We start from the raw sequence: 24,426 nt of genomic DNA on the forward strand, positions 1-24,426 counted from the left end.
TATGTAAGCTGAAGGACCTAAGGGAATAGGTTCCGGAGGGCCGGAGCCCATCCGGGACCGACCTAGGTAATCTCCTAAGTTCAAAAAATAAAATTCCTTCAAACGATCCCCCCGCCGGGTCGATGGCATCCTAAATCTACGAAGACGCTCGTCGAACCCTACGGGCCTACGACTGGTGTATTCATCAACAGAAGGAACATAACGAATTGTCAAGGGAGACTTACCGCCGGCACCGGAGGTGCTAGCACCAGGAGCCCCCTAGTTCAGTTCGGGGACCGAAGGCTGTGGCCGGGGAGGTTGCTTCTCGGAAGAATCTTCAATACGAAGGGGCCTCCTGGCAGGACGATCCCCAATCTCTTCTTGAAGAATCTTGTCAAAAAATTTAGCCTCGGACTTCCCGGCGATGGCTTGGCTCCTTCACACCACCGGACTCCCCACGCGAAGTCCCCTCCCAGAGGCAGCCCGGTCCTGAGAGTATGCTTTCTCCTGGGCCTTCCGGTAGAGATAATCTTGGTATTTTTTCTCTGTCGTGGCAATGAGCTCATCCCGGAAGGCCTTCTCCGCAACCGGCGCCCTCACATTGGGACAGATGACCCGTGAGAGGTTGGAGTCCTCCACGGATTGATGAGGAAGGATAAGTTTGGCCTTCCTGCAATTCTCCGTGGTGACTAGACCCACAACATCGAGATCGGCGCGGTCGTAAGAGGCAAAGGCTTGGGCCCTTCGGAGGAAAGTCTGAGTAGGGGGCGTCCGCTGGTAAGGTGGGATCCGCACTGTAACACCCTAACTAACTTAGGCGTATTACGTGATTTTTAAACATATTGTGCAGCTCGTTGCTAATCAACGAGGTTTATGGCAAAACGTGATTAATTAAAATTTTGCTTTTTAATTAAACTTATAAAAACAATATTACAAAAGACTCGGGATCCCGATTATAAAATTATTTACAAAAAAAGTTTTAACTGTTTAACTGTTACATAAAATAAAGGTCGTCTAACGACCAGTTACAAAAAATCAGCCTTGCTGTCCCGAGGATCGTACGCTCCAGGCCTAACCGCCCCGACATGTACAATCTCATATGCTCGCTCACGGTCCATCAGCTATAGCCTTGCCTTTACCTACACATAAACGTAAACTGTGAGTCGACAGACTCAGTAAGAAAAGCATAATAATACTCATACATAATTCTAACTGCCGTGTCCAACACGATACTGAGTCCCGCTCTTGCCATGTCCAACATGGTGCCGAGCCACTACTGCCATGTCCAACATGGTACTGAGTTTTGAACGTTCACAGGGACGGTACTATTGACAAGTATCCTCTGATCGGTCGAGCCGGTCATACTCCTGGCCTTGGTCATACTCCGGCTGTCGTAGACGGGATAGGTCAATAGCACGAGAACCACCAACCAAATGTCGGCTGATCGGTCGAGCCGGTCATACTCATTTCTTGGTCATACTCCGGCTGTACCGACGTGACAGGGTTGGATGGTTCGAAGCCTATATACATAACTAATGTAATCTAACGGGCTTCCTACATGCACGCTAAACATGTAATCTACATATGCATATCTTGTTATACTAATCTTACCTCGGATTCCGAATTCGGGTGTCTGTGCGTCAACCTGACTGGAACTGAAGCTGAGCGGCGAATTACTGGCTCCTAAACCATAAAAATCACAACGCTATAAGTGACACGCTAAATCACTTCCCGGGGACTAAAACTAGGAACTAAAAGTTTCCCTATCGATAAAAAGTATGGCAATACCCCTAAAAACATAAAAACGAGGAAAACTAGGGTCCCTGAATTTTCCCCAACCGGTAGACCGGTTGCCCAACCGGAATTCCGGTTTTGGAAAATTCAGAACCCTCATCCAGAATTCCGGATGCACAACCGGAATTCCGGTTCCTCGCAGGCAGCAAACCCAAATTTTCATAACTCGACCAATTCAACCCCAAATTGATTCAAACTTTCCAGACCTGTTCTATATCTTCCCTAGAACATTTCTAAGGCCTCAAAATAACCCAGAATACTCAGAAACAAAAATCACCATGTGAGCTCCAAGCTTTGAGTTAGAACTCAAACTTGGCTAAAGCTCACTCACAAGCCTCAAAGCTAGCTTAGAATCACATAATCAAGCATAGAAACACTGCAGAAAACAAAACCTAGTTCATGCAACAACTACAGCCACCAATTTCTCAATTTTTACTTTGAAAACCAAACTTTTACATAAGAAAATTCTAGCATGCTCAACCTAGGAATCGTACACCACAAGTAGCTTAATTAACATCTAAAAATCATGCTTTTTAACCTCAGAATACAGCAGCAACAACATCCAAATTTACATGCATTTACTCATTTTTTATCAAAAATTCCAAGAAGACAAAGAAGGACAAGTAAGAAATACATACCACAATCAAGAGTTCCTAAAAATGTGATGAATCAAGCTTGAAAAACCCAGCCTTTGAATCCCCAATACCCAGCCGAAAATGGAGAGGAAAAGAGAGCTTTTCTTTAAAAATTTCTATCTTTCTAACTTAGTGTTTTTTTTTTTTTGAGAAAAAAGAATAAAATGAAACAAGTCACAAATACTAATTCTTTTCAGCCATAATAAACCATTAAATTAAACATTAATTCCATTTAATAACTCACATAAGACAAAACACTAATGGGGCAAAAAGACCATTTTGCCCCTCCACCACAAAACCACATAAATCACACTAAAGGGGTATTTTTGGGAAATTCTAAATTCCCGGCCATTCCTGACATTCCCAATGTCTAAAACCCGTCCCCAAACTGCTAACATACTAAGTTGTGATTTCTACTGAGCCAAACGCCGAGTTCCAAAATACCGGGCACCGGAATTACAAAATATGAAAACTACTGAATAACATAACCATGCATTTCTGAATTCCATAAATAACAGTATAATAAATTATTTAAATAGCTATAAATAATTTCATAATTAATCATAATTAACTGATAATTTCTAAATTAGCTAAGCGGGCTTTACACCCACCCACTCCGTAAGGAGCTCCGGGTGGTCCACGGCCCTGAACCCGGAAGAGAAGAAAAAGCGATGGCGATACTCCTTAACGTGAGTCTGCCTATTATACGGAACCACCCCCTCGTTAGCAGGATGGATCCGGAACCCATAAAAACCGTCCTTAAGTTTGTCCCCTTTCTTGGGGACGGATACAAGTTCATAAAAATATAAAATTTCCGCCGGGCTGGGAGATCCCCATCCGCTGGTGGTATAAAAAATAAATAAGCCTGAAAGCAGGCGGTAAGCTTGAGGAATGAGTTGGTATGGCGCAAGGCCGACAAATACAAGGAAATTAACAAAATAATCTTGAAGCGGGAGCATGGCACCGGCCATCAAATGAGTCTGACTCAATGCCCCGAAGCCGTCATAGTTGTGATTAGGCGTCTCCGAGTCGCGAGGAGGCCGGTGATAGGTCCCTCAAGTGGAGGGTTTGATCCCAGCCACTTCTATAATATTCTCCAGCTGGTGAGGACAAGTTAGGGTGGATCGAAGCTCAGCCGCTTCCCACCCGGTCGCTCGGAATTTGTACCCCTCCTGGGCAACAGGCCCCAGGGAAACCTCCTCCAACGTGGCCATGCTTTTCCCACTCTTTTTCGAAGATTTCGAACCAGAAGCAGACATTTTGTGTTCTGTGAAAAACAAAAAGGGAAAAAGAAAATTCCAACAGTTAGGTCCCATACCAAACCCTAAGTCAAGAAAAAGGGAGTGGGGGTCCCCTAACCGCTGGAAAGAGGCCCCCTCCGAACACGTGTCACATGGGAAACCCTAGAAAGATCCCCTGAACAAGTGTCGGGTGCAGTGAAATCGCAGAAAGTGGTTTTACAGAATAAAAAGAAAAAAGAAAAAAAAACCATTCTATGCCCTAAGCAACTGTTGAACGAAGAACACATGGCTCTCTTCAACAAAAATACACATTATAACAGAGACATGATAATGGCGATCCTACAACTAAAGCAGTAGACATAAAACAGAACACTTGAAGAACTTAAACACTTGCACACCCAGAAATCTCAAAGTACGAACCCAGAAAAACGAACGAAGCAAGTAAAAGCATGTTATTATCTAAGGATGCAAGAAACTTACAGTAAATCGTTGAACTGGGGGTCCTGAATGTGGTCGAGTAAAAGTTGAGAAGAACTGGTGAAAGCAAACACTGGAAAAGTGGAAGAAATGTCTAAGTGCTAAGACAGTTCGTGCAGTTTTGAAGAATTTTCTCTCTGGGAAATTCGAACAAAAATGGCAAGGAATGGAAAGTAACCAAAATGAAGGAAAGATGGTGGCTTTTATAGGCAAAAGTGCATGAGGAACAGGCGTCACCAACTACCAATCGTACGGTGGGGGAGATGCACGATTCGAATTCCCGAAAATCAACGGATCAGATCAAGCTGCCATAAAGGCGGTGGAAACGTTTGAGTATCCGTCTGACACCATTAATGCGCCGCATCAATCAAAGGGCGTGAAACGAATCGACCTCTGCAAAAAGCGAATCGCAGCATTTAATGCCATCATTAGACGCACCCTCACGCGCCCCAAGCTCTTGTCAAGAAACCAAGGAGGCGGCCGGAGACATCCCTGCAAAAAGCGAATCGCTGCATTAAATGTGCCCTCACGCGCTCTGGGCTTGAGCCAGGGAAACGAGGAGTCAACCGGAGGCACTTGAGCAAGCCTTGGTTTATTTTTCCAAGTAAACAAGGCTTGGGGGGTAAATGTTGCCCCTGAATTCGCCCAAAATACGTGGACCAGTCGAAAAGGGACACGTGGATCAGATAACTTGTAAATATTTAAGTCTTTGTGCGCCACAAGGAAGCACTCTGGGCATGGGTCCCGGAGGAGGCATCCGGAGTACAAGGTACTCCCGGAAGCTCGCATAGCATGAAGCCTCTCCGGGATGTGTCAGGCCCCTCCCGAGTAATCAAGTCGCATTTAATGCCGCATGGGAGGAAGCGTGTTGGGACTGTAACACGCAATAAAGTCTGACGGCACAACCCCCAAACAGCAGCGCTACAGTAATGATCATTTAAGTCTAGCGACGGCTACTTTGCGAAGAGTCACGTCAATCACAAGGCAAAAAGGACATTCCTCATAAAAACCCTACAGCGCCTAGGGATTTGACCATGCATCACCCATGGTATATTCATTGGGAATACCCAACTTTATGGATACTTACAGATGCATTTGTAAGAACAATCCTAGGGATCACCCCACCAAAACACTATAAATACCCCCTCAAAGCTCATTTATTGGGGTCGAGAATCTTGGGTTGCATAAGAGCAAGAAGAGAAAATACTCACCAAGAACATTCTCTGTATTTATGAGAAGAAAATTCTCTCAAGTGTGGAATCTGTATTAAATATATCCATTAATAACAAAGACTCGTGGACTAAGGCTCATTAACGCCCCAACCACGTAAAAATCCTCATCTCGCTTTCTTACAGCTCACTACTATAATCATATTTTAATAGTTGCCGAAAATCTCGGTCAACAATAATAATATAATCAAACAAAACAAACAAATAACTGATATGGAATATCTGGAAAGTAAGCTAAAATATCTCAATTTTAAAATTTAAAATAAAATTAAATTTTAAAATAAATATCTTAACTAGAATTCAAATTTAGGTTGTTAGAGAATATTTGAAAAAATTCAAAATTCAACAAACTCCTAAATTTCTTAAATTCTAACAAAAAATAAAAAATATCTAACCAATTTTTCAAATATCAAGTTTATTCATAATTTAAATTTATTTAAAATTTCTAATAAGATAATATAATAAAATATCTTTAATTTTAAATTTAGATATTTCATTATTATATTCTAAGTCTTATAATTTAATAAATTTAAATATTACATAAATAAACTAATTGAAAAATAAGATATTTTATATGGTTAGAATATTTTAAAAAAAATAATAATAATAATAAGTTTGAAAAATTTATGGTTGTTTGAAACCGTAAAATATCTAACCAAACTAAACTAACCAATTTTTCAAACCTTCATGTTATTTTCGCCAAAATATAATTTTAATAAAAAAAAAATGTCTAATAAGATAAAATGTTAAACCTAACATATTCCTAATCTTAAAATTTTAATTCATAATATATATTTTGAAAATAACAAATTTGAAAAAGATATGATATGGTTAGCAAATTTTGAAATTAGTACAAGATTATTTTTAAAAGATAATATTTTAATATCAAAGTAAGATCATTTAAAATTTAATAAAAAAAATAATATCTGATCTTATAATTAAAATAAATAAAATAATCTATGATTTCAAAATTAACCATAAGGCTCCTTTATGAGAAATCAAATTTTCAAAATTCAAAGCCTACTAATATCAGAAACTAATTTTAATTAATTAAAAAAAATAATAAAGGTACCATTTCGATGTGTTTTGATTCTTTCGAACAAGAGAGGTTTGATGCTTTTGAATCCATTGTATTAATTCCACTTCCTACTCGCAGTATGCTCTTTATGATCTCGGCTCATGATTCAATTGCCATGTATTTAGCTATTGAACCTCAAAGTTTATGTTTTTATGTGATCGCAGCATCAAAAAGTTTATTCTGAAAATTAGATTTTTAATTGAAAATTCAGATTCTACACAAAATTCTACCAAAAATTGGCTTTTGTTTCAATGAAAAACGATTTTTGAATCAAAAGTTATGACGAAAACAAGTTTGAGGCACAGGGGTATGCATTGCATACCCCTTGCGCGCGCGGAATGGTCCATTTGACCGAGCATCAAGGCTGCATGCAGCCTATCTGACCGAGGGACATGGGCGGAATGGGGCAAGCTTCGGACATGCTAGTTGTCTGAAGCGAATTTTGTCCGAACTGGCCGCACCTGTCCTCATGCGCGCGCGCGTGTGTATCCCGAAACCAGATATTTTCATTCAAATTCAAAAAATCATAACTAATTCATAAAAAATTCAAATTAGGTTCTGTAAAGGCCTAAATTTATTAATTTTTTGTCTACTTTCCAGAAAAAATAATTCCAGATCGAAATAAAAAATATTTCAGTAACATATATTGCGATTTCTAAACTATCATCAAACATGAAACCATCCAAATCAATGCAAAACATCGTTTTAATTCATATTTAATGAAAGTAAATCATTACCATGGCTCTGAGGCCAGTTGTTGGATATATTTTACCAGGATCTAGATTTACTACCATGTATATTTCATTAACATCCTAATATGAATTCTAAAACAATGAACTAAACACATATAAAGTTTAGGAAACCTTACATTGGGTGCAGCGAAATATAATGACTCCTTCCGTTCAGATCTCTAGCCCTTGATTCCTTTCTATAGCAGAGCATCACCAAGATCTGAACCTGGATCTCTTTCTCTCCTTCCTTTGATGCTGATTCTCCTTCTTGTTGTTTGGAATCTCCTACAGTCTTACACACTATGATTGAAATACCACTTGATGTGTGTGGGCACTCACTCATTCACTCAAGGTTCGAAAAATTGAAGAGGAAAAGAGAAGAAGAAGTGGCAGCTAGGGTAAATAGAAAGAGGCTCAGTTTTCATCTCACAAAGTTAACAAAGTTAAGTGTGAATGAGAGCCATCACTATCTATTTATAGGTAACCACCTAGGTTTAAGTTAGAATTATTTGGTATTAAAATAATATAAAAATAAATAGTAAAATCACACTAAGTGACCGGCCCTAGAATGGATAATGGGCTCACTTTGTAATTTTTCCATTTTGTCATTTTTCCATCCCATTTTCTCAAAAACGCAATTTTTCTAATTTAACCATTTAAATGTCAATTCTAATTATTTAATAACAAAAAATTAATTATTAAATAATATTATCATTTAATATATTTATTAATTAGACATATAAAGTCTCTTAATTAATAAATAAACCTAGAATCTCTTTTCTTTACAATTTCGCCCTTGCTTAGTGAAAATTCATAAACTAGACATAGTCTAACTTTAGAATTATAATCGGCCCCTTCCGATATATACTCCATACATCCGATACTAGTAAACTTTGCCAATGCCCTAGAAAGGACATACCACTTATCCAAGGTGTAAGAATACCAATCGCTGATTATACCATGCCAGTCTAAATCCAGTGTTCTGACAAATCATGGAATAAACTTTCGAACATATAATCAAGATTATATTCCACTGTGCTGACAACACTATAATCATTAACAAATTCATATGTTCTGGACTTAAATAGAATTCATACATTATATACATATAATCATGAAATAAATCATGTGAACCATGCGACATAAAATGTTATTTCTAATCTTTATTAACTAATAAATCTGATTATATTGAAATGAGTTTTATTTAGGGCATAAAACCTAACAGAGGGTTCGGGTGAGAGCATGAAACAACCAGAAAAAGTCAATTCATTTCCCTCAAAATCCATTTAATTCCATGTAAATCAATTATGGTCAAATGACCATTTTGCCCCCATGGCTTAATATTCACACCTACACACTCACAAGGGTAAATAAGTCATTCCATGCATAAATAATTCACAATAATTTTCAGATTATCACTCATCAAATAAAATGCTAATTACATCAATCCAATTTACATTTCAGGTACGGCCCGAAATTTCCGATTGTGACTATACCACGCCAACCTGTCAGAACACACCTAAAAAGACAACACAGGCATACTATATAATAATATAGTTCTATTAAGCACGTAATTAAATTAATTTCATCAATTTACCCTCCTCGGGTCATAATTACCAAAATGCCCCTGGCTCACCAACGGGGTCTTTAACATATTAAATTTCATATAAAATCACATATATTGAACTATATAATAATATAATTCATCAATTATTCATAATTATCCAATTAGGGTTTTGCTAATCTATTTCCTAATTTCGGGTATTAAAATTTTTAGTCCACAGGTGATCCCAAGCAAGTGTCGGTATTCCTAGTCACAATCCTGGGCTTATACAAAATAGGGTTAATTCTAAAATCACATTTAATAAGTATTCAAATTTAGGACTCCAACTCTGGACCAAGTAATAGAGCTCGTCACGAGCTTTCTAATGATATAAAGAACGTCCAAAATGGAGTTCAGAGTCAAAAAGTTATTGTCAAAACAAGTTTACTAAAATCTAGGGCCAAAAGGGAATTAGCGCCACGAGGGCGCTGCAACGCGCCTCTTGCAAGGAAGATCCCTATTTTTTTAGAGCTCATGGGTGTCGCAATGGCTAAGAACAAGGCCGCAACGCCTAGGTTTTAAAACCTAAAAAACCCAAATTTTCAAAATTTAAAAATGCACCAGCTCAAATCAAACTTCACATATGTTATGCAATTGATTTATATGCCCATAACAGAGTGAATGCAAAACTCAAATTACAATAAAGTATCACATTCTTAATACACATACATTCAAGTTTAACAAATCTTTTAATTACATAATCAAAGCTTGAAGAAATCTAATTTAAACTCAAACTCAAAGTTCACATTTTAACAGCAAATACACAAATGGAAAAGACCTACAACTTAGATTCCATGTCTAGCTCAATATACCTCAATATAAATGAATTCAACAACCCAAGATCCAATCAAGAACACTAAGTAAGAATTCATGTAAACTTTCAAAGATAGGAATAAAACTTAGAATTTACAAACACTAAAAGATAAATTTACCTCTTTTGATCTTCTTCAAATCTAAAACAACAGCTCCACAACAAACTCCCTTGTATTACAACAAATCACCCCAAGAATCAAAAGAAACCTCAAAGAGGGTTAGAGAGATGGAGAGGGCCAGTGGGGAGGATTCAAGAGACAAGAAAATAGATTTTTTTTCTTCTTACTTTCAGAAATAAGTCATATATAATTTTAATAAGTTTTGGTCAAATCTCCGCTTTGCGCTCAAGGCTAAAAGTCAATCTACTAAGCATCCAAAGGCATAATAGCCAATTCAATCACACACACTCATATAATCAAATATTTCTGATTATTGCCTTAATCACACAATCCATAAATTTTAGATCCCAAACCCAATTCGAGCTCAAATACCCGATTGTGACTATACCGTGTTATCTTGTCAAAATTCACCTATAACACAATAAAAAAATATACTACATAATAATATAGTCCATTAGCACAATATATAATGAAATTACCATTTTACTCCCTTTAGGTCAAAATTCAAAAATACCCCTAACACACAAATGGGTCTTTAATTCAAATATTTCCAAATACTATTATATAATTGATATAATATAATCATACAATAATATTAAATTAAATTATTTAGGATTGTTAATTCATTTTTTAAATTTTAAGATATTACAAAATCTATCCCCACTTACATTATTAATCTGTTCAAACTCCCTATAAATTTCATCAATGATATCTATAGGATGTGTGCTACTATTTAATGGTATGGTTCTAATGTTAAAAAGAAGATGCATTGGTGCACTTGGGATCATCTTTATAAACATAAAAATGAGGGTGCAATGGGCTTTCGTAATTTTCTTCTTTTTAATCAAGCTTTGCTAGCCAAACAAGTGGGACACTTTTATAATTTTCCTAACTCTCTTGCTGCTTGAGTGCTCAAAGGTTTCTATCACCGGTATAAAGATTTTGGCCATGTCTCTTTAAAGAGAAATGGGTCTTACATTTGGAAGAATATTCTCTGGAGAAAAAATCTTTATGATCATGCACCTATTTAGCAAGTTGGCAATGGGAGATCTATCTCATTTTATAATGACAGCTAGATTCCTTTGAAAACTGGCTATTTATCTTTATCTCCTAGATTGCTTAGAGATGATGCCACTGTCTCCTCTCTCCGCCTTGATGATGGTAGTTTGAATGTGCCTTTGGTTCATTTTAATTTTAGCATAGAAGAAGCTGGTACAATTTTATCAATTCCTTGGCCTTTCAATGACACTACTGATAACTTTGTTGGAGTCTTGAGAAACATGTTTTTTTTTTTTTGTTAAAAGTGGTTATTGGTTGGTTGTCCAGACTAATGTGGTCCCTACTACTTCTTCGTCTCTAGGTATTTCTAACTGGTGGCATACTCTTTGGAATCTTAATTTTCCTCCAAAGGTTAAGTGTTTTGATTGGAGGTTGTCTTTGAATTGGATCCCTACTAAGATCAATCTTCAAAAACATGGGCTCCTCAATGACAATATTTTCCCTATTTATTCGGTTGACTTAGAGACCACTTATCATTCTCTTTAGGGTTGTCGCAATCTCGATCCAATGAGGGAACTTTGCAAGTTTAAGCTTGGAAACTTGAGTGGTACTGTTAGTGATATCTTTGGTTTTATAAGTAATATCATTCAACCTCTTCCTAGCTATGATATAGAGTTAATCCTAACCACTTGGTGGTGTATTTAGTTCCGTTGAAACAAGAAAATTCAAGAAAACACTGTTCTCCCTCCGAGTTAGTAGGACTATGGGCCTCCGGTTTTTTGGCTTCTTAACAGTTTGATTGTCACAATTCGGGGCTCAAAATCTTGCTCCACCTCTGATTATTTTGTCTGAACAAGAGCGTCGATGGCAGTGTCCCCTTGAGGGATTTGTTAAACTAGATACTGATGCCTCCATTGATCTCGTGAATGGCATTTGTGGTTTGGGCATGGTGGCTCGATATTTTCATGAGGTAGTTTTAGCTAATGCTATTTGGAAGTTAGAAGGGAATTTCTAACCAGAAATGGCAGAAGCTCTTACTCTAAGTCATGCAGTCACTCAATGCAATCGTTTTGGTTTTCACAACATTCATTTTAAATCTAATGTAAAAGGCTTGGTTGATAAGCTTAATCATTCTTCCAGTTTAAATTCACCTTTAGAGGTAGTCCTCTCTGATATCAAAGCATCTTGTGATCATTTTAATATTGTGAGCTTTACTTTTTGCCTCATAATTGTTAATATTGTTACTGATACTTTTGCTAAGTTTGCTTTATCAACAACTCTAAACACAATCTGATGAACAAGATATCCTTATTGTATCAGAAACTCTAAACACAAATTTCAAATTTTGAGTAAGGTTTATTTTTGCTTAATATTTAGTTATGATATTCTATTGTTACTATAATTATGCCATTCTAGCTAAATTATTTTATTATAATCTAATTACTTCATTAATTTTTTATTTTTACTTAATTACAAGTAAAAAATATACATATTTAGAAGAAAAAATAACCACATTAAAAAAATTTAAAAAGTATAATACATATATTTAAATTATACATAGATTAATTGCAAGTTTTTATTTTTTTAAAAAAGTAAAAACTATAATAAGTTTAATGTATACAAAAATTAATACAATTAAAAAAATCAATGACTTAAAACTATTATTATTAATCTTTTTGTACTATTTTATATTTTATTAGTTCTTTTATTATACAATACTATTTTTTTTTCTTTTTCAGATGGATCACTCTATTTTTAAGTTGTTTTTTTATTCTTCTTATACAAGCGAAAATTCACTCCACTTCTAATACATTATTTTTCAAGTATTTTTCAATTATTCTCTTTATTTAATATAGCATAAAATAAAGTTCAATAAATTAATGTACTAGTATTCAAAAAAAATATACTAGGTCAACGATGTATTTTTTTTTTTTTAAAAAAAAAGGTCAATGATAGAAAAATAAAATATTACGGTAGCTCAATTTTTTTTAATTTGCTATACTTTTTACAGTAAAATATATATAGATAAATATTTGAACTATTATTTATCTTATATATATACTTATTTTTACTATATATCAAATTATAATAAGAAAATATAAATGTTAGGATGAGTACACTACATAGTATGTGTCTATTCTACTAGTATATATATGCAAATTGTCTATATGAAAAAGAAATTAAAAAGATATATGTAAATACCACAAAAGAAATAAATAGAAGTATTTAATTACATATATAAATATATTAGATTGTTTATTGTTGTATTTATATTGATAAATAATATAATTATAATAATTATTAAAACATTATTACTTTTTCAGAAAGAAAAAAAAGATTTAAATTGTATTAATTTTATTATGCATAATTTCTTAAAAAGAAAAAAAAATATATATATTTTATATAAATATTAATTGTTACTTTGTTTTATTTTAAAATATCTATAAATGTTTTTTTTTTATTTTTATTCTTAATGTGGTTAATTCTTTTATAAACAAAAGGCTAATTAGTAATTTTTCCCCCTCGAACTATTGAGATTGTTAAATTTAAGGACTTTTGTCTAATTTTAGTAAAAAAATTGTAACATGGATGAAAGTTCATGGGGCGTGATTTAGTACATATCAAAGTTTGAGGGGCGTGATTTGATAGATATCAAAGTTTGGGGAGCATGGTTTAGTACATAAACAATCACTGAACAGTAAAATTGAATGAAATTAGACAAAAGTCCTTAAACTTAACAATCTCAATAGTTCGAGGGGAATTTCTAACGGCCAAAAAAGTTCAGGGGGCACGATTTAGTACATGTCAAAGTTTGGGGGAGAAAATTGCTAATTAGCCTAATTTTATTATTCATAATTTTTTAAAAAGAAAAAATATATATTTTTTTTATATAAATATTAATTGTTACTTTGTTTTATTTTAAAATATCTGTAAATGTTTTTTTTTTATTTTTATTCTTAATGTGGTTAATTCTTTTATAAACAAAAAGTTAGTAGAATAATTATATTAGAAGTAGTAATGGCACTATTGTAATAACATTAGAATATCATAATTAATTATTAAGTAAAAAAAACTCTGGCTAAAAATATGACATTTGTCATCAAATTTAAAAGATTAAAGAGAGTGCAAAAAAGAGTAGGATATTTATTAATGATATCAGCTAGTTTTGAGTAATTTGCGGCAAAAACCTCCAACTATTAATTTACTTGCAAAAAACCATCCAACCTCATATTTTGGTGGGAAAACCCTCCAAAGTACTGTTTTGTTTACATTTTTAAGGTGTTGTCTGTCCAGCCTCGTTAAGTCTTAATTTTACCCACGTGGCAATGACAGGTCACTAAAAAATTATCCTACGTGGCCATATTTAACAAAATAAAAATTAAAATGAGTAATTAAAATAAAAATAAAAAACTTTAAGAGTAATTTGCGCCAAAACCCCCAACTATCAATTTACTTGCAAAAAACCATCCAACCTTAAAGTTTTTTGGATGGTTTTTTGCAAGTAAATTGATAGTTGGGGGAGTTTTGCCGCAAATTACTCCAAAATATATATACACATATGATGTCTTTTAACGTTTATAGTTGAAATTTAGTGCATTGCTGAATATTTTATTATTATTATTATTATTATTATTATTATTATTATTATTATTATTATTATTTATTATTATTATTATTATTGAGAAATCAAAATCATTGATTTGCATAAACTCAAATTTACAACTTAACAGCACCATTACGGCCTTTATAATCTATACAGCTTGTAGAATCTGTAAAATTAATTGTGTTGTAAATTTATAATTGCTCAAACTATTCCAAGTCTTTTTATTTCATTTTTTTAGGCAAAATTGATAAAATTCTAATTTTCACCTCATCTCGAATGCAGAGCATTAACATGGGTAACGATAGGGGTGTTCACAGATTGGTTTGGTCTCGATTTTTATAGTTTTTGAACTAAACCAGTATAACAGTTTTTTGAATATTAAAAACCAAACCAGACCAATAAATTTCTCAAACCAAAATTATTAAGAACGGTTTGGTTTGGTTCGAAACCACGGTTTAAGTAGAATATATAATTATTCATATTTTTTAAGTAATTATACTATTTTTATTAAGTTTTAATTTTGTTTTTGAAAATATATTGAGTAATTTGCGGAAAAACCCCCCAACTATCAATTTACTTGCAAAAACCATTCAAAAAATTTTAAAGTTGGATAGTTTTTTGGAAGTAAATTGATAGTTGGGGGGTTTTGCAGCAAATTACTTTTTAAGTTTTTATTTTTATTTTAATTACTCATTTTAATTTTTATTTTGTAATATATGGCCACGTAGGATAATTTTTTAGTGACTTGTTATTGCCACGTGGTTAAAATTAGGACTTAACGAGGCTGGACAGACGACATTTTAAAAATGTAAACAGAACAGTACTTTGGAGGGGTTTTCCACCAAAATATGAGGTTGGATGGTTTTTTTGCAAATAAATTGATAGTTGAAAAGATTTTGCCGCAAATTAATCGCTAGTTTTCGGTCTCATTATTAAATTCTTAACTCTTTGGTTATTGCAAAAAAAAATAAAAAAAAAATAATTCTTTGGTGGTGTTTTTTGAAGCTATTTTCTCAAAATAAAAAACAAAAATAAATAAAATTAACACAAAAACCACAATTCACCTTAATTACTTCATTTTTATCAGATTATAAAAACCAAACTCATCTTCAAATTGGAAGGTTCTTATTAAAGTTGCGAACCACCATTAAAGCCACCCTCTTTCACCGCGGCAGTCAACAGTCGAAGGACGATTGGACTCAACAGCTTATAAACAATCCACTATCAGTGAGTTCAGAGTCCATTAAAGCCATATACTTTCTTGGGCATTTCTCAATGGCGATGGCGACACCCTCTTTTGGTAAATTGACAACTATTAGCCAACCTTCTTTATTATTTTTTTTTTCTTTGTCACATTTATGAAATTTGCAATTGGGTTTCTGACATTTTTGCTTTGGCAACGATTTTGTTCTTTTTGGACACACCCTTTCTGATATAAAGATTAGTTTTGTGAAATTGGGACATGGGTTTTCTAGCTACTGCGTTTTAAGGATGGGTTATTTGGTTAGGTTAAAGTAATAGCTTTTATTAGTTTATCCTTAGGAGTGAGATGATTCTTTTGGGTGATTGAAACTTGTTTTAAGGATTAGGGAATCTGAACACTTTATTTGTGTTTTTTATTGGGTAAATATATATTTCTTGGCTTTCTTATTATCATACGATACAAGATTTCATTATAGTGAATTCAATTTTTAAAATGCCATTTTGTTCAATCTCATATGCATGTGGTTTGAAATGGCTTGGGTTGTTAATAACTAATGGAATCAATTGTCATCAGGAGAAGTGATTGAAGGTGATGCAATATTAAAGGGAGACAAACTCATTTTAAGAGGCTTGATGTTCCATGGTTATCATGGGGTGAAACCTGAAGAAAATAAATTGGGCCAGAAATTTTTGGTTGATATTGATGCTTGGTTGGATCTCCGCTCTGCTGGTGCATCTGATAATCTATCAGATACAATCAGTTATACTGATATTTATCGGTGAGTAATTAGTTTTAGTCTTCTAGTTTCATATGGAATTTGTAACACTTCAACTTGTCAAACCTTTATATGTGAATGATTCTTATGATTAACCAACTTCATGTCCCAAAGAATAAAGTTAAGCAAGATGGTTTTCATGTATGAGCTTTTGTGATCATTTTTATGTTTGGCTAGCTTGTTGGGGTTTGGAGATTTTGACTACAACCTGGTACTGACCTCTTCTCAAATTAGTGGCTCGGCTAACTGCAATCTCTGCTGATTTGTAATTATTGTCATATTTCTCTTAGTTTGGCTTTGTGATCTTTGTAATGATAGATTTTGGTTTGCTGGTTTTGACTTGGTATAACACACAGCATAGCGAAAGAAATCGTTGAAGGACAACATCATAATCTTCTGGAATCAGTTGCTCAACGCATTGCATCAACTACCCTAACAAAACATCCCCAGATTTCTGCTGTTCGTGTGAAGCTTGGGAAGCCTCATGTTGCTGTGATTAGTCCTGTTGACTACTTGGGTGTTGAGATTCTAAGATACAGAAGTATTGATGTACCAAAGTAAGATACATATCTGATTTGCATACCCATATACACTTTTGAGAAAATGGTGTTGTCTTGTTTTTTATTCTTGTTATTGTTCATGAATTGAAATTTATAGTCATCATTGAGTTCATGATTTTATTCTGCTGTTCATGTTTTACACTTTCTTGAATACTCCCAATGCAAATCAAGGGAGGAAAGCAAAAACAACAGACAGAACAAAAGAGCTATAGTATTTATTAAAATAAGTCTTTTGTTGATGCAAGCAATTTATTCTTGTAATAAGTTGGGCAAATAAGGTTATCAGCAAAAGAGGTTTTTGGGGGGTGTATTTTGGAACTAAAGGTATATGGTAGCTCAGTAGTATCCATTACTACTCCATTCAAGTTCCAGAAATTGTTGTTATTTGTTGTTTAATTATCGGTGTAACACCATGCATGTCGATAAGCATGAGTGGTGTAAACACATGCTCGAATAAGAACCCCTATGAAATCCGAGTTGAAAAGGGTCAAACTTTTTCGATTTTTTGCCATTGGCAGCACTTTGCAAGCGCTTTCATTCTTTCTGCTGCTCCTACCATCATCTATATCCTGCTTTCGACAGTAAAATTTCAATTAACAGAAACAAGAAAGGAATGTCATTAGTCTTTAACAATTGTACAAAACATTTTTATTAGAATGTGAAAGAGTGAGGAAGGTGGCTCATCCTCTCATTCATATTCATACCACTCTTTAAGATTCTCGGAGCAATCATGAGACGAGAGTATGTTATGTACTAACTAATTAGGCTCTCTCAGATTCTTAATATTGTCTATAAACTTAAACTAAACAATTAATTGATACAAACAAATAAAAGGAATAGCTTTATAGGATAAATTCCTTAAATTAACAAAGAAAATGACATAATAAAAATATGATAACAAAATGACAGCTGTGGGATTTGAACCCACGCCCTTTCGGACCAGAGCCTAAATCTGGCGCCTTAGACCACTCGGCCAAACTGTCCATGTTTAGAAGAGACGTTCTTTTACTTACTAATCTTTTCTAAGCTTATTTATATAAGCCCTGTTGTGGTTAAATTTGGCCAAAACAATAACAGGATAAAAGTAATCAAATGGTTTGTTTTCCTTCATTCTCAGGATTAAAATTGAAAATGTAAAATCTACTAAAGACAATGCTATAATACATACATATTCCTACAAATTTAAAATATTAGTTCGGAACTATTCTATTCGTTTCAACATTTTTTTCGTTGATTAGGATAATCTTTGCATTTTTATGTCTTGGTTGCCCAGTACATTTACATTATTTCTTAAGAGTGTTACCTTGAAAGTTATGCCACTAATTTATTGTCTTCCCTTAAGTCATTTCTACACACAATACTGCTACACTTGAACTTTTCCAATATTATTAGAACATTTGAAATGGATGAGCTCCATTTTTTGTGCAAATTTGTTACCTCAAATTCACTATTGTATTATATCAAACTTACCTCCTCCTATCATGTTTTACTCACTTTCGTGAATTAATGAACTGGCGTTGTACCTTTATGTCCTTAACATTCTCTTTTTGGTGTTAATAGCGTTTATCAATGAATATGTTAAGTAAAGGAACCACTTTTTCACTCCCGCATCAAATTATATTTATGGTACCAACTTAGTGCTTATAATTAACTTGGTACCAGCTATTTTTACCACCAAAGTGCACTTTAGATTAAATTTTCAAACTTCACAATCACAACCCCTCAAATATTAATTTGCTACGTGGATATGTTTGGTGAATCATCAGTATTTATTTATTTTATAAACGAGGATGGATTGTGTTTGTAATGAGTGTTGTGTATGATGATGCCAGAAACAAGTAAAGGAATATCATCATAAGCTTGAAGCAGCATAAGAGAAAAGCACAGCTAATAACTACCAACAGAATATGCAGTTAAACAATATTAACTGTCTAATTCTTAATATTTGCACAAACCTTTGTATATATTAAAAATGCGAAAAATTGAGGAAGCTGGCTCATTTGCTAATTCATATATAAATTAATTAGCTGTCTTCAGATTCTTAACTTTTTTGTATAAACTTAACAAATATAAATACAAAACTAGAGGCAGTTATCTTTTTCTTTTGAAAACTATCAAATTATTCAGATTCCTCAAAAATGACAGCTGTGGGATTTGAACCCACGCCCTTTCGGACCAGAGCCTAAATCTGGCGCCTTAGACCACTCGGCCAAACTGTCGTTGTTGAATTTATTCTTCTACTTTTAAAATAAGTCTTGTTTCATTAATATTTTCGTTTTGCTAGGAAAACTTTGTATTACCTTATAGCATATAAGACTGACCAAAGTACATTTCCCTATCAATAACACATTCGATAATACTTTCTGTTGTTGCAAATTTCACATTAAATTTGGCAAAAACAATAACAGAGGCATATAAAATGATGTTTATTACATATGAGGCTATATCATGGCGCCTAAGAATAAAACAATAGGAAAGGCCTGTTATACATTTTTTTTATGACTGTTATCAATGTTGGAGAGATTATTATTGTGGACGAAGTTTCCTAATCAACCACCTCTTTCTAAGGGTTGAATCCAAAGCTAAAAAAATCCTGGCTCTTTTTTCATCTTCTAAAAAGTCACAACCATCCAGTAGCAAATCATCATCAATATCCGGAATAGACTGCAGAACTCTTATTACATTCTCTATTGACACAGGTTTCTCTTCCTTCTGTTTCTTTGTGAAAGATGATACTGCAGCTGCCATCTCTATAAAAGAATCTCCAACATCATTTTCGTCGATTCTCTGCTCTAGTTCATAGGTTTGTGAAGTTGGTGTAACCTCAAGGTGGCCCCTTTTCTTTTCATGTGAACCAGTCTTGTTCATAGTAGGCATTGGATCCCCACTTTCTTTCTCCTCTGTGGCTTCCTTTTTTAAAATTGGTGTGCTGCAACTCGGTGGATCTTTTCGCTCTTTTCTCAAAGTACCTTCATTTCGGCAAATGGCACACATATCAGTATAAAATGCCATTGCTTTGTTTCTGTACGTTTGGAAGTTGGGGTGTTCCTGCAATTTGAAACAGAGTAAGACAAAGCTGCAAATGGTGGAAGAAGACATAAACTGTGTACTAAGGAAAGGAACAGTTTTAGAAACCTTCACATAATGATCCCATATCACATCATCAGCTACCACTTTCTTCTGTACTTTATCCCACTTAAAACCTTCTTGGCTAAGCAGAATCTGTATGTTATTGTAATGCCTTCTAAGTATATTGTAACGATTTTTCAATACATATCTACTGTACTGGACACCGAATTTGGAATTGAACGATGAGATCATGCAAACCCATGATTTCTTCTTGAAGACTCGTCCAATTTTGTTCCCCTTATGAACTTGCTCCAACAATAGTTCAGTAAAAAACTGTTCCATACACTCTGACCAATCAATTCTTTTAGGATCATCCTTTGTGGAATTCATAGCTTCCAATCCTTAAATAAATGAGTTTTAGAATAATAAGTAAGTTGAAGATGAAAAGATCACCAGAGACATGAAATACTACACACACTAAACCTTCATTTTCAAAGTCCAAATCGAAACACGAGAGACTGTATCTTCCATCAGCAACAGCATGCCCACATATTATACACAACTCATTATAATATGGCACAACTCTCATTCTGTATGGTTGCATTTCCGGGTTGGCCTGCATTGCATTCATACAAAAGTTCAAAAACTCATTTGGAACCTGAATTTCCCATTATACAAAATTTAGAGATAAGATCAAAGTTCATTCTAAAATTGACACAAAATGTATCTATAAAATCACATATTAATTACAAAACATGAACAATAATAATCCTGCTTTTCTCAGAACAGGAAAAACTGCCAATTTACTTGTAATTTGGGTGGTCTATCCAAATTTTCAAACTTTTTCTCAGTTCATCAAATGAATCTCTTTTTTAATATATTTTTCTTTCTTTAAAGTATAAACTTTGATATTTGCTTAATAATAATATTTTACCTTAATGTATTCACTCCATCCCTTATCATCAGCTCTTACCATATGCATTGAATCATCCCACTTAAACCCAGTTTGATTAACAAGACTCTTCATTTCATTATATTGCTTCCTCAATCTTTTGTATCGGTTCCTTAGAACATCAGTATCATAGTGAAACCCAAATTTTGAATTGAACAGCACAATCATGTCAGCCCATGACTGCTTTTTGAACCCATGAGCAGTCTTGTTCCCTTTTCTAACTTGTTCCATCAAAAGGGTAATGAAATAGGTGTCCTGAGATGGAGTCCAATTAGCTCTCAAACTTTCGCCATTCTCCATTGCCTCAACTCAATCTTCTTCTGATTCAGCCTGAAATGCAAAACAGTTGAGATATAACGTGGCTTTTTCGAATTTATGTTTCTGTTTGGCTGCTGCGAAAATTGGAGGGAAAAGAAAAATCTAATTTAAACAAACAGCGGCGAGGATTAGGTTTAGGTGATTTACCTGTTAGGCGAGATAGAGATCGAACAATTGAGACTCACAGACAGCGGACTCTTCACCATTGGCAAAAGGGGTTTAGGGTTATCCGGGATAGGGAGATACGAATTTATTGTTTGGTCTTAGATTTTGTTGTAACTATTATTATTTTTTATATTTTCTCTCAGAAATATAAATTTAACAATAACCATTTTCACTGAAAAAATAATTAAAGTTGAGTACAACTTAAAAAGAATGATAGAAAATTATCCAACCAAACTAGTTTATCATTCATTGTGAGTTTATACACAATTAATTCATGAGCGGAAATGAACTAAGGATGATTTAAGAAAATTGAAGAGTAAACTATTGTTACCTGTATTTTTAGATAAGTGACACGTGTATATTCAAACTAGCTCATTCACTAAGCCCAGGTAGATTAGCCACTTGACCCAAGAGTAAAGCCGGACTCTTTAAATCGTGTAGGGAAATTTCAATGTGTAACTGAAAATAAAAAAAAAAAAAAAAAATTGAAATAACACGCAAAAACTGTATAGAAAAGAGATGGAAATCGGTTGAGTGTGAAGGAAGAACAGTGACATCAACATTAAAAGAATTAGAGCATCTCCAATGGTAGCATTTTTTAAAGGGTCAAGATGCAAAATGGCCCTAAATCTAACAATTAAGTTAATAAATGTCTCTTTTTATAAAAAATTAACAAAATGTCCATTTAGGTAAAAATTTGATGATGAAATTACAATTATAACCTTAGATAATAAACCCTAACTTTCTATCCTATTCTCATTTTCTTATGTCCAGACCACTCATCTCTTTCTTCTCCCTCAGCACCAAGTCTAGACCATCTCGCCTCTACTTGTTCGACTGCCACCCCTTGAGTATTACCACCGTAGATTGTCACCGCCCCTTGCCAGTTTTCATCGCAGATCTTCTACCTTTGTATTTGCTACATTTTCTTCAGTTTGATATAACATTTTTATTTTTACATTCCCATTATATGTTATTTTTTAAAGATCGGGAAAAGAGTTCAATGCTATACTATATTTTCTATTTGGTGTGACTGGATTGTGAAGGAGTTGTTTTCGTTATATTTTCTATATTTTCTCTGTGTTAATAATAGCCTTGTTGACATTATTAAGCTTTGTTTCTGTCAGAATTTTTGAACTATTCTGACTTGTTTTATGTGGGGTTATATATGAAGAACGAAAAACAGTATATTACAGTATATTCATATTCCAGTATATTATTTTTATGTGCGGTGGTATATGAAGAACAAAAGAGAAAGTATATTACAGTATATTCATATTTGAGTATATTACTTTAATAATGTGATATATTATTTTTGTGGGGTAGTATATGTGAAGAACGAAAAATAAAGTATATTATAGTATATTCATATTCGAGTATATTACTTTAATAATGTGGTATATTATTTTTTTGTGGGGTGGTATATTAAGAATGAAAGATAAAATATATTATAATATATTCATATTCAAGTATATTAGTATATGAAGAACTAAAGAGGGAAAAAAATGTGAAATATTAATTTAAGTTTGAGGTATAGATATGTTTTATTGGGGTGTATTCTTTTTATTTTTTATGGTATATGAAAAAGTAAAGGAAAGTAAAAAAAACTTGTAGAATATTAAACTAATTTTTTGGTATTTTTATTTCCCACTATAATACTATATTAATTTTTGAATGTGATATATCTACTTTGAATTATGGTATATAAGAGTGGTATATATTTTTATATAAATAAAAAATAAAAATAAAAATTAGTATATGTATTTTATGAATATTAAGGGAAATAGTAAAATATAAACTTATTAACTAGTATATTAATTTAAATAATTGGTATATTTATTTTACGTGATTTAATATATCATGAAGAAAACTAAAAAATTAAGTGCATCATTAATATTAGTTTTATGGTATATTAATATTGTTGTAAGATATATCATTTTTATGTGATATAGTATATATTAGGACTGTTCATCCGGTCAAATCCGTACTTTTTTGGTCAAACAACATCCAATCCGCACTAAGTGCGGATTTTATTTTTTGGATCCATTCCAATCCGCACAATAGCTCAAATTCAATCCAATCCAATCCGCAAAAGTGCAGATTTGATCGGTTACTTTGGATTGGTTACTTTTTAATATTAAATTATTTAATATTTATGAAAAAAATATTTTTTTTTTCACATAATTAGCAACAAAATAAAACAAATTATAGTTATTTTATGTCTCCAACAACACATTAAATAAACAAAATAACAAATAACAGATTTAAAGGAAGAAAAAAAAATTGTATGTATAAAAAAATATTTAATTTTATTTTAAATTATATGTAGAAAAAAATATATAAGAATAGAATATACATTTTATCTATTAAGTTTTGCAATATAATTGTATTATATGTATTAGACTTTTAAATTACTATTTTCTTTATATTAAAATATTATTTGTATATATAATTTTTTAATCTTGTTATAAATATGTGTGGATTGGATTGGATCGGTTACTTTTACATGTCAATCAATATCCAATCCGCACAAGTGCGGATTTTGAATTTTCCAATCCAATCAAATTCGCACAAGTGCGGATATCCGCACTTTGCGGATTGAATTGGATTGGATCGTGCGGATTGGATTGGATCGGCTATTTTATGAACACCCCTAGTATATATTGGGTGAAATAAAAAAACATAAAATATTAGTTTAAGTTTGAGGCATAAATATATTTGATTGGGGTATGTTGTTTCCATGTTTAAGATTATACACACATATATATATATATATATATATATTTCACAATGGTATATTATATTAGGATTAGGGTATATTTTTATACAATCTAAATTTTATTATTTTATTTTCTAAATGTTACATTGTAGTACACAAAATGTATATACCATCATGCAAAATGTATATACAACATACTAAAAATTAATATTTCATCAATTTTTTTTATCTTAGTACAAACAATTGATATATTATAACTTTTTTCTTTATCATGAAATATATGATTTCATATTCATATATACCAATAACTAGTTTTATACGTTGATGTATATCAACACTTGTTAATGAAAAGAGAACAACCA

At 33.0% G+C, this 24,426-nt stretch overlaps 2 protein-coding genes and 2 non-coding genes across 5 annotated transcripts; 1 reads left to right on the top strand and 3 right to left on the bottom strand.

Annotated features, from left to right (window-relative positions):
• The first annotated feature begins 15,380 nt into the window (after positions 1 to 15,380).
• On the top strand, positions 15,381 to 16,961 carry LOC115701524 (dihydroneopterin aldolase 2). Of its 2 annotated transcripts, none has more exons than XM_030629340.2 (3): positions 15,381 to 15,602; positions 16,080 to 16,284; positions 16,638 to 16,961. In XM_030629340.2, exons 1-3 carry the CDS (start codon positions 15,578 to 15,580, stop codon positions 16,840 to 16,842), a joined length of 435 nt encoding a protein of 144 aa, XP_030485200.2. In that variant the 5' UTR covers positions 15,381 to 15,577; the 3' UTR covers positions 16,843 to 16,961. The 2 variants fall into 2 exon arrangements, with proteins under 2 accessions (XP_030485200.2, XP_060958495.1); XM_061102512.1 differs by lacking the exon at positions 15,381 to 15,602 and adding an exon at positions 15,760 to 15,925.
• A 783-nt stretch (positions 16,962 to 17,744) lies between these two features.
• On the bottom strand, positions 17,745 to 17,824 carry TRNAL-UAG (transfer RNA leucine (anticodon UAG)). The gene has a single exon. It is a non-coding gene; the product is annotated as a tRNA-Leu (tRNA).
• Positions 17,825 to 18,980: 1,156 nt separating this feature from the next.
• On the bottom strand, positions 18,981 to 19,060 carry TRNAL-UAG (transfer RNA leucine (anticodon UAG)). Its single transcript has one exon. It is a non-coding gene; the product is annotated as a tRNA-Leu (tRNA).
• Positions 19,061 to 19,224: 164 nt separating this feature from the next.
• Positions 19,225 to 21,586, bottom strand: LOC115698639 (L10-interacting MYB domain-containing protein). Its single transcript, XM_030625768.2, has 5 exons — positions 21,328 to 21,586; positions 20,845 to 21,192; positions 20,394 to 20,526; positions 19,977 to 20,311; positions 19,225 to 19,889 (listed from the first exon to the last, which is right to left on the bottom strand). The coding sequence occupies exons 2-5, from the start codon at positions 21,160 to 21,162 to the stop codon at positions 19,368 to 19,370; spliced, it is 1,308 nt and encodes a 435-aa protein (XP_030481628.2). The 5' UTR covers positions 21,163 to 21,192; positions 21,328 to 21,586; the 3' UTR covers positions 19,225 to 19,367.
• Between the last annotated feature and the right edge of the window lie 2,840 nt (positions 21,587 to 24,426).

The sequence above is a fragment of the Cannabis sativa genome, chromosome 8 (genome assembly GCF_029168945.1).
Source record: "Cannabis sativa cultivar Pink pepper isolate KNU-18-1 chromosome 8, ASM2916894v1, whole genome shotgun sequence".
Classification (NCBI taxonomy): domain Eukaryota; kingdom Viridiplantae; phylum Streptophyta; class Magnoliopsida; order Rosales; family Cannabaceae; genus Cannabis; species Cannabis sativa.

Excerpts from the sequence above, each read along its gene's own strand:
- LOC115701524 (XM_030629340.2), top strand. The coding sequence starts at position 15,578 with ATGGCGATGGCGACACCCTCTTTTG. Across the intron at positions 15,603-16,079 it reads GATGGCGACACCCTCTTTTG|GAGAAGTGATTGAAGGTGAT; the intron begins GTAAATTGACAA and ends AATTGTCATCAG. Across the intron at positions 16,285-16,637 it reads AGTTATACTGATATTTATCG|CATAGCGAAAGAAATCGTTG; the intron begins GTGAGTAATTAG and ends TATAACACACAG.
- LOC115698639 (XM_030625768.2), bottom strand. The coding sequence starts at position 21,162 with ATGGAGAATGGCGAAAGTTTGAGAGCTAATTGGACTCCATCTCAGGAC. Across the intron at positions 20,527-20,844 it reads GATGGAGTGAATACATTAAG|GCCAACCCGGAAATGCAACC; the intron begins GTAAAATATTAT and ends AATGCAATGCAG. Across the intron at positions 20,312-20,393 it reads TTTGGACTTTGAAAATGAAG|GATTGGAAGCTATGAATTCC; the intron begins GTTTAGTGTGTG and ends CATTTATTTAAG.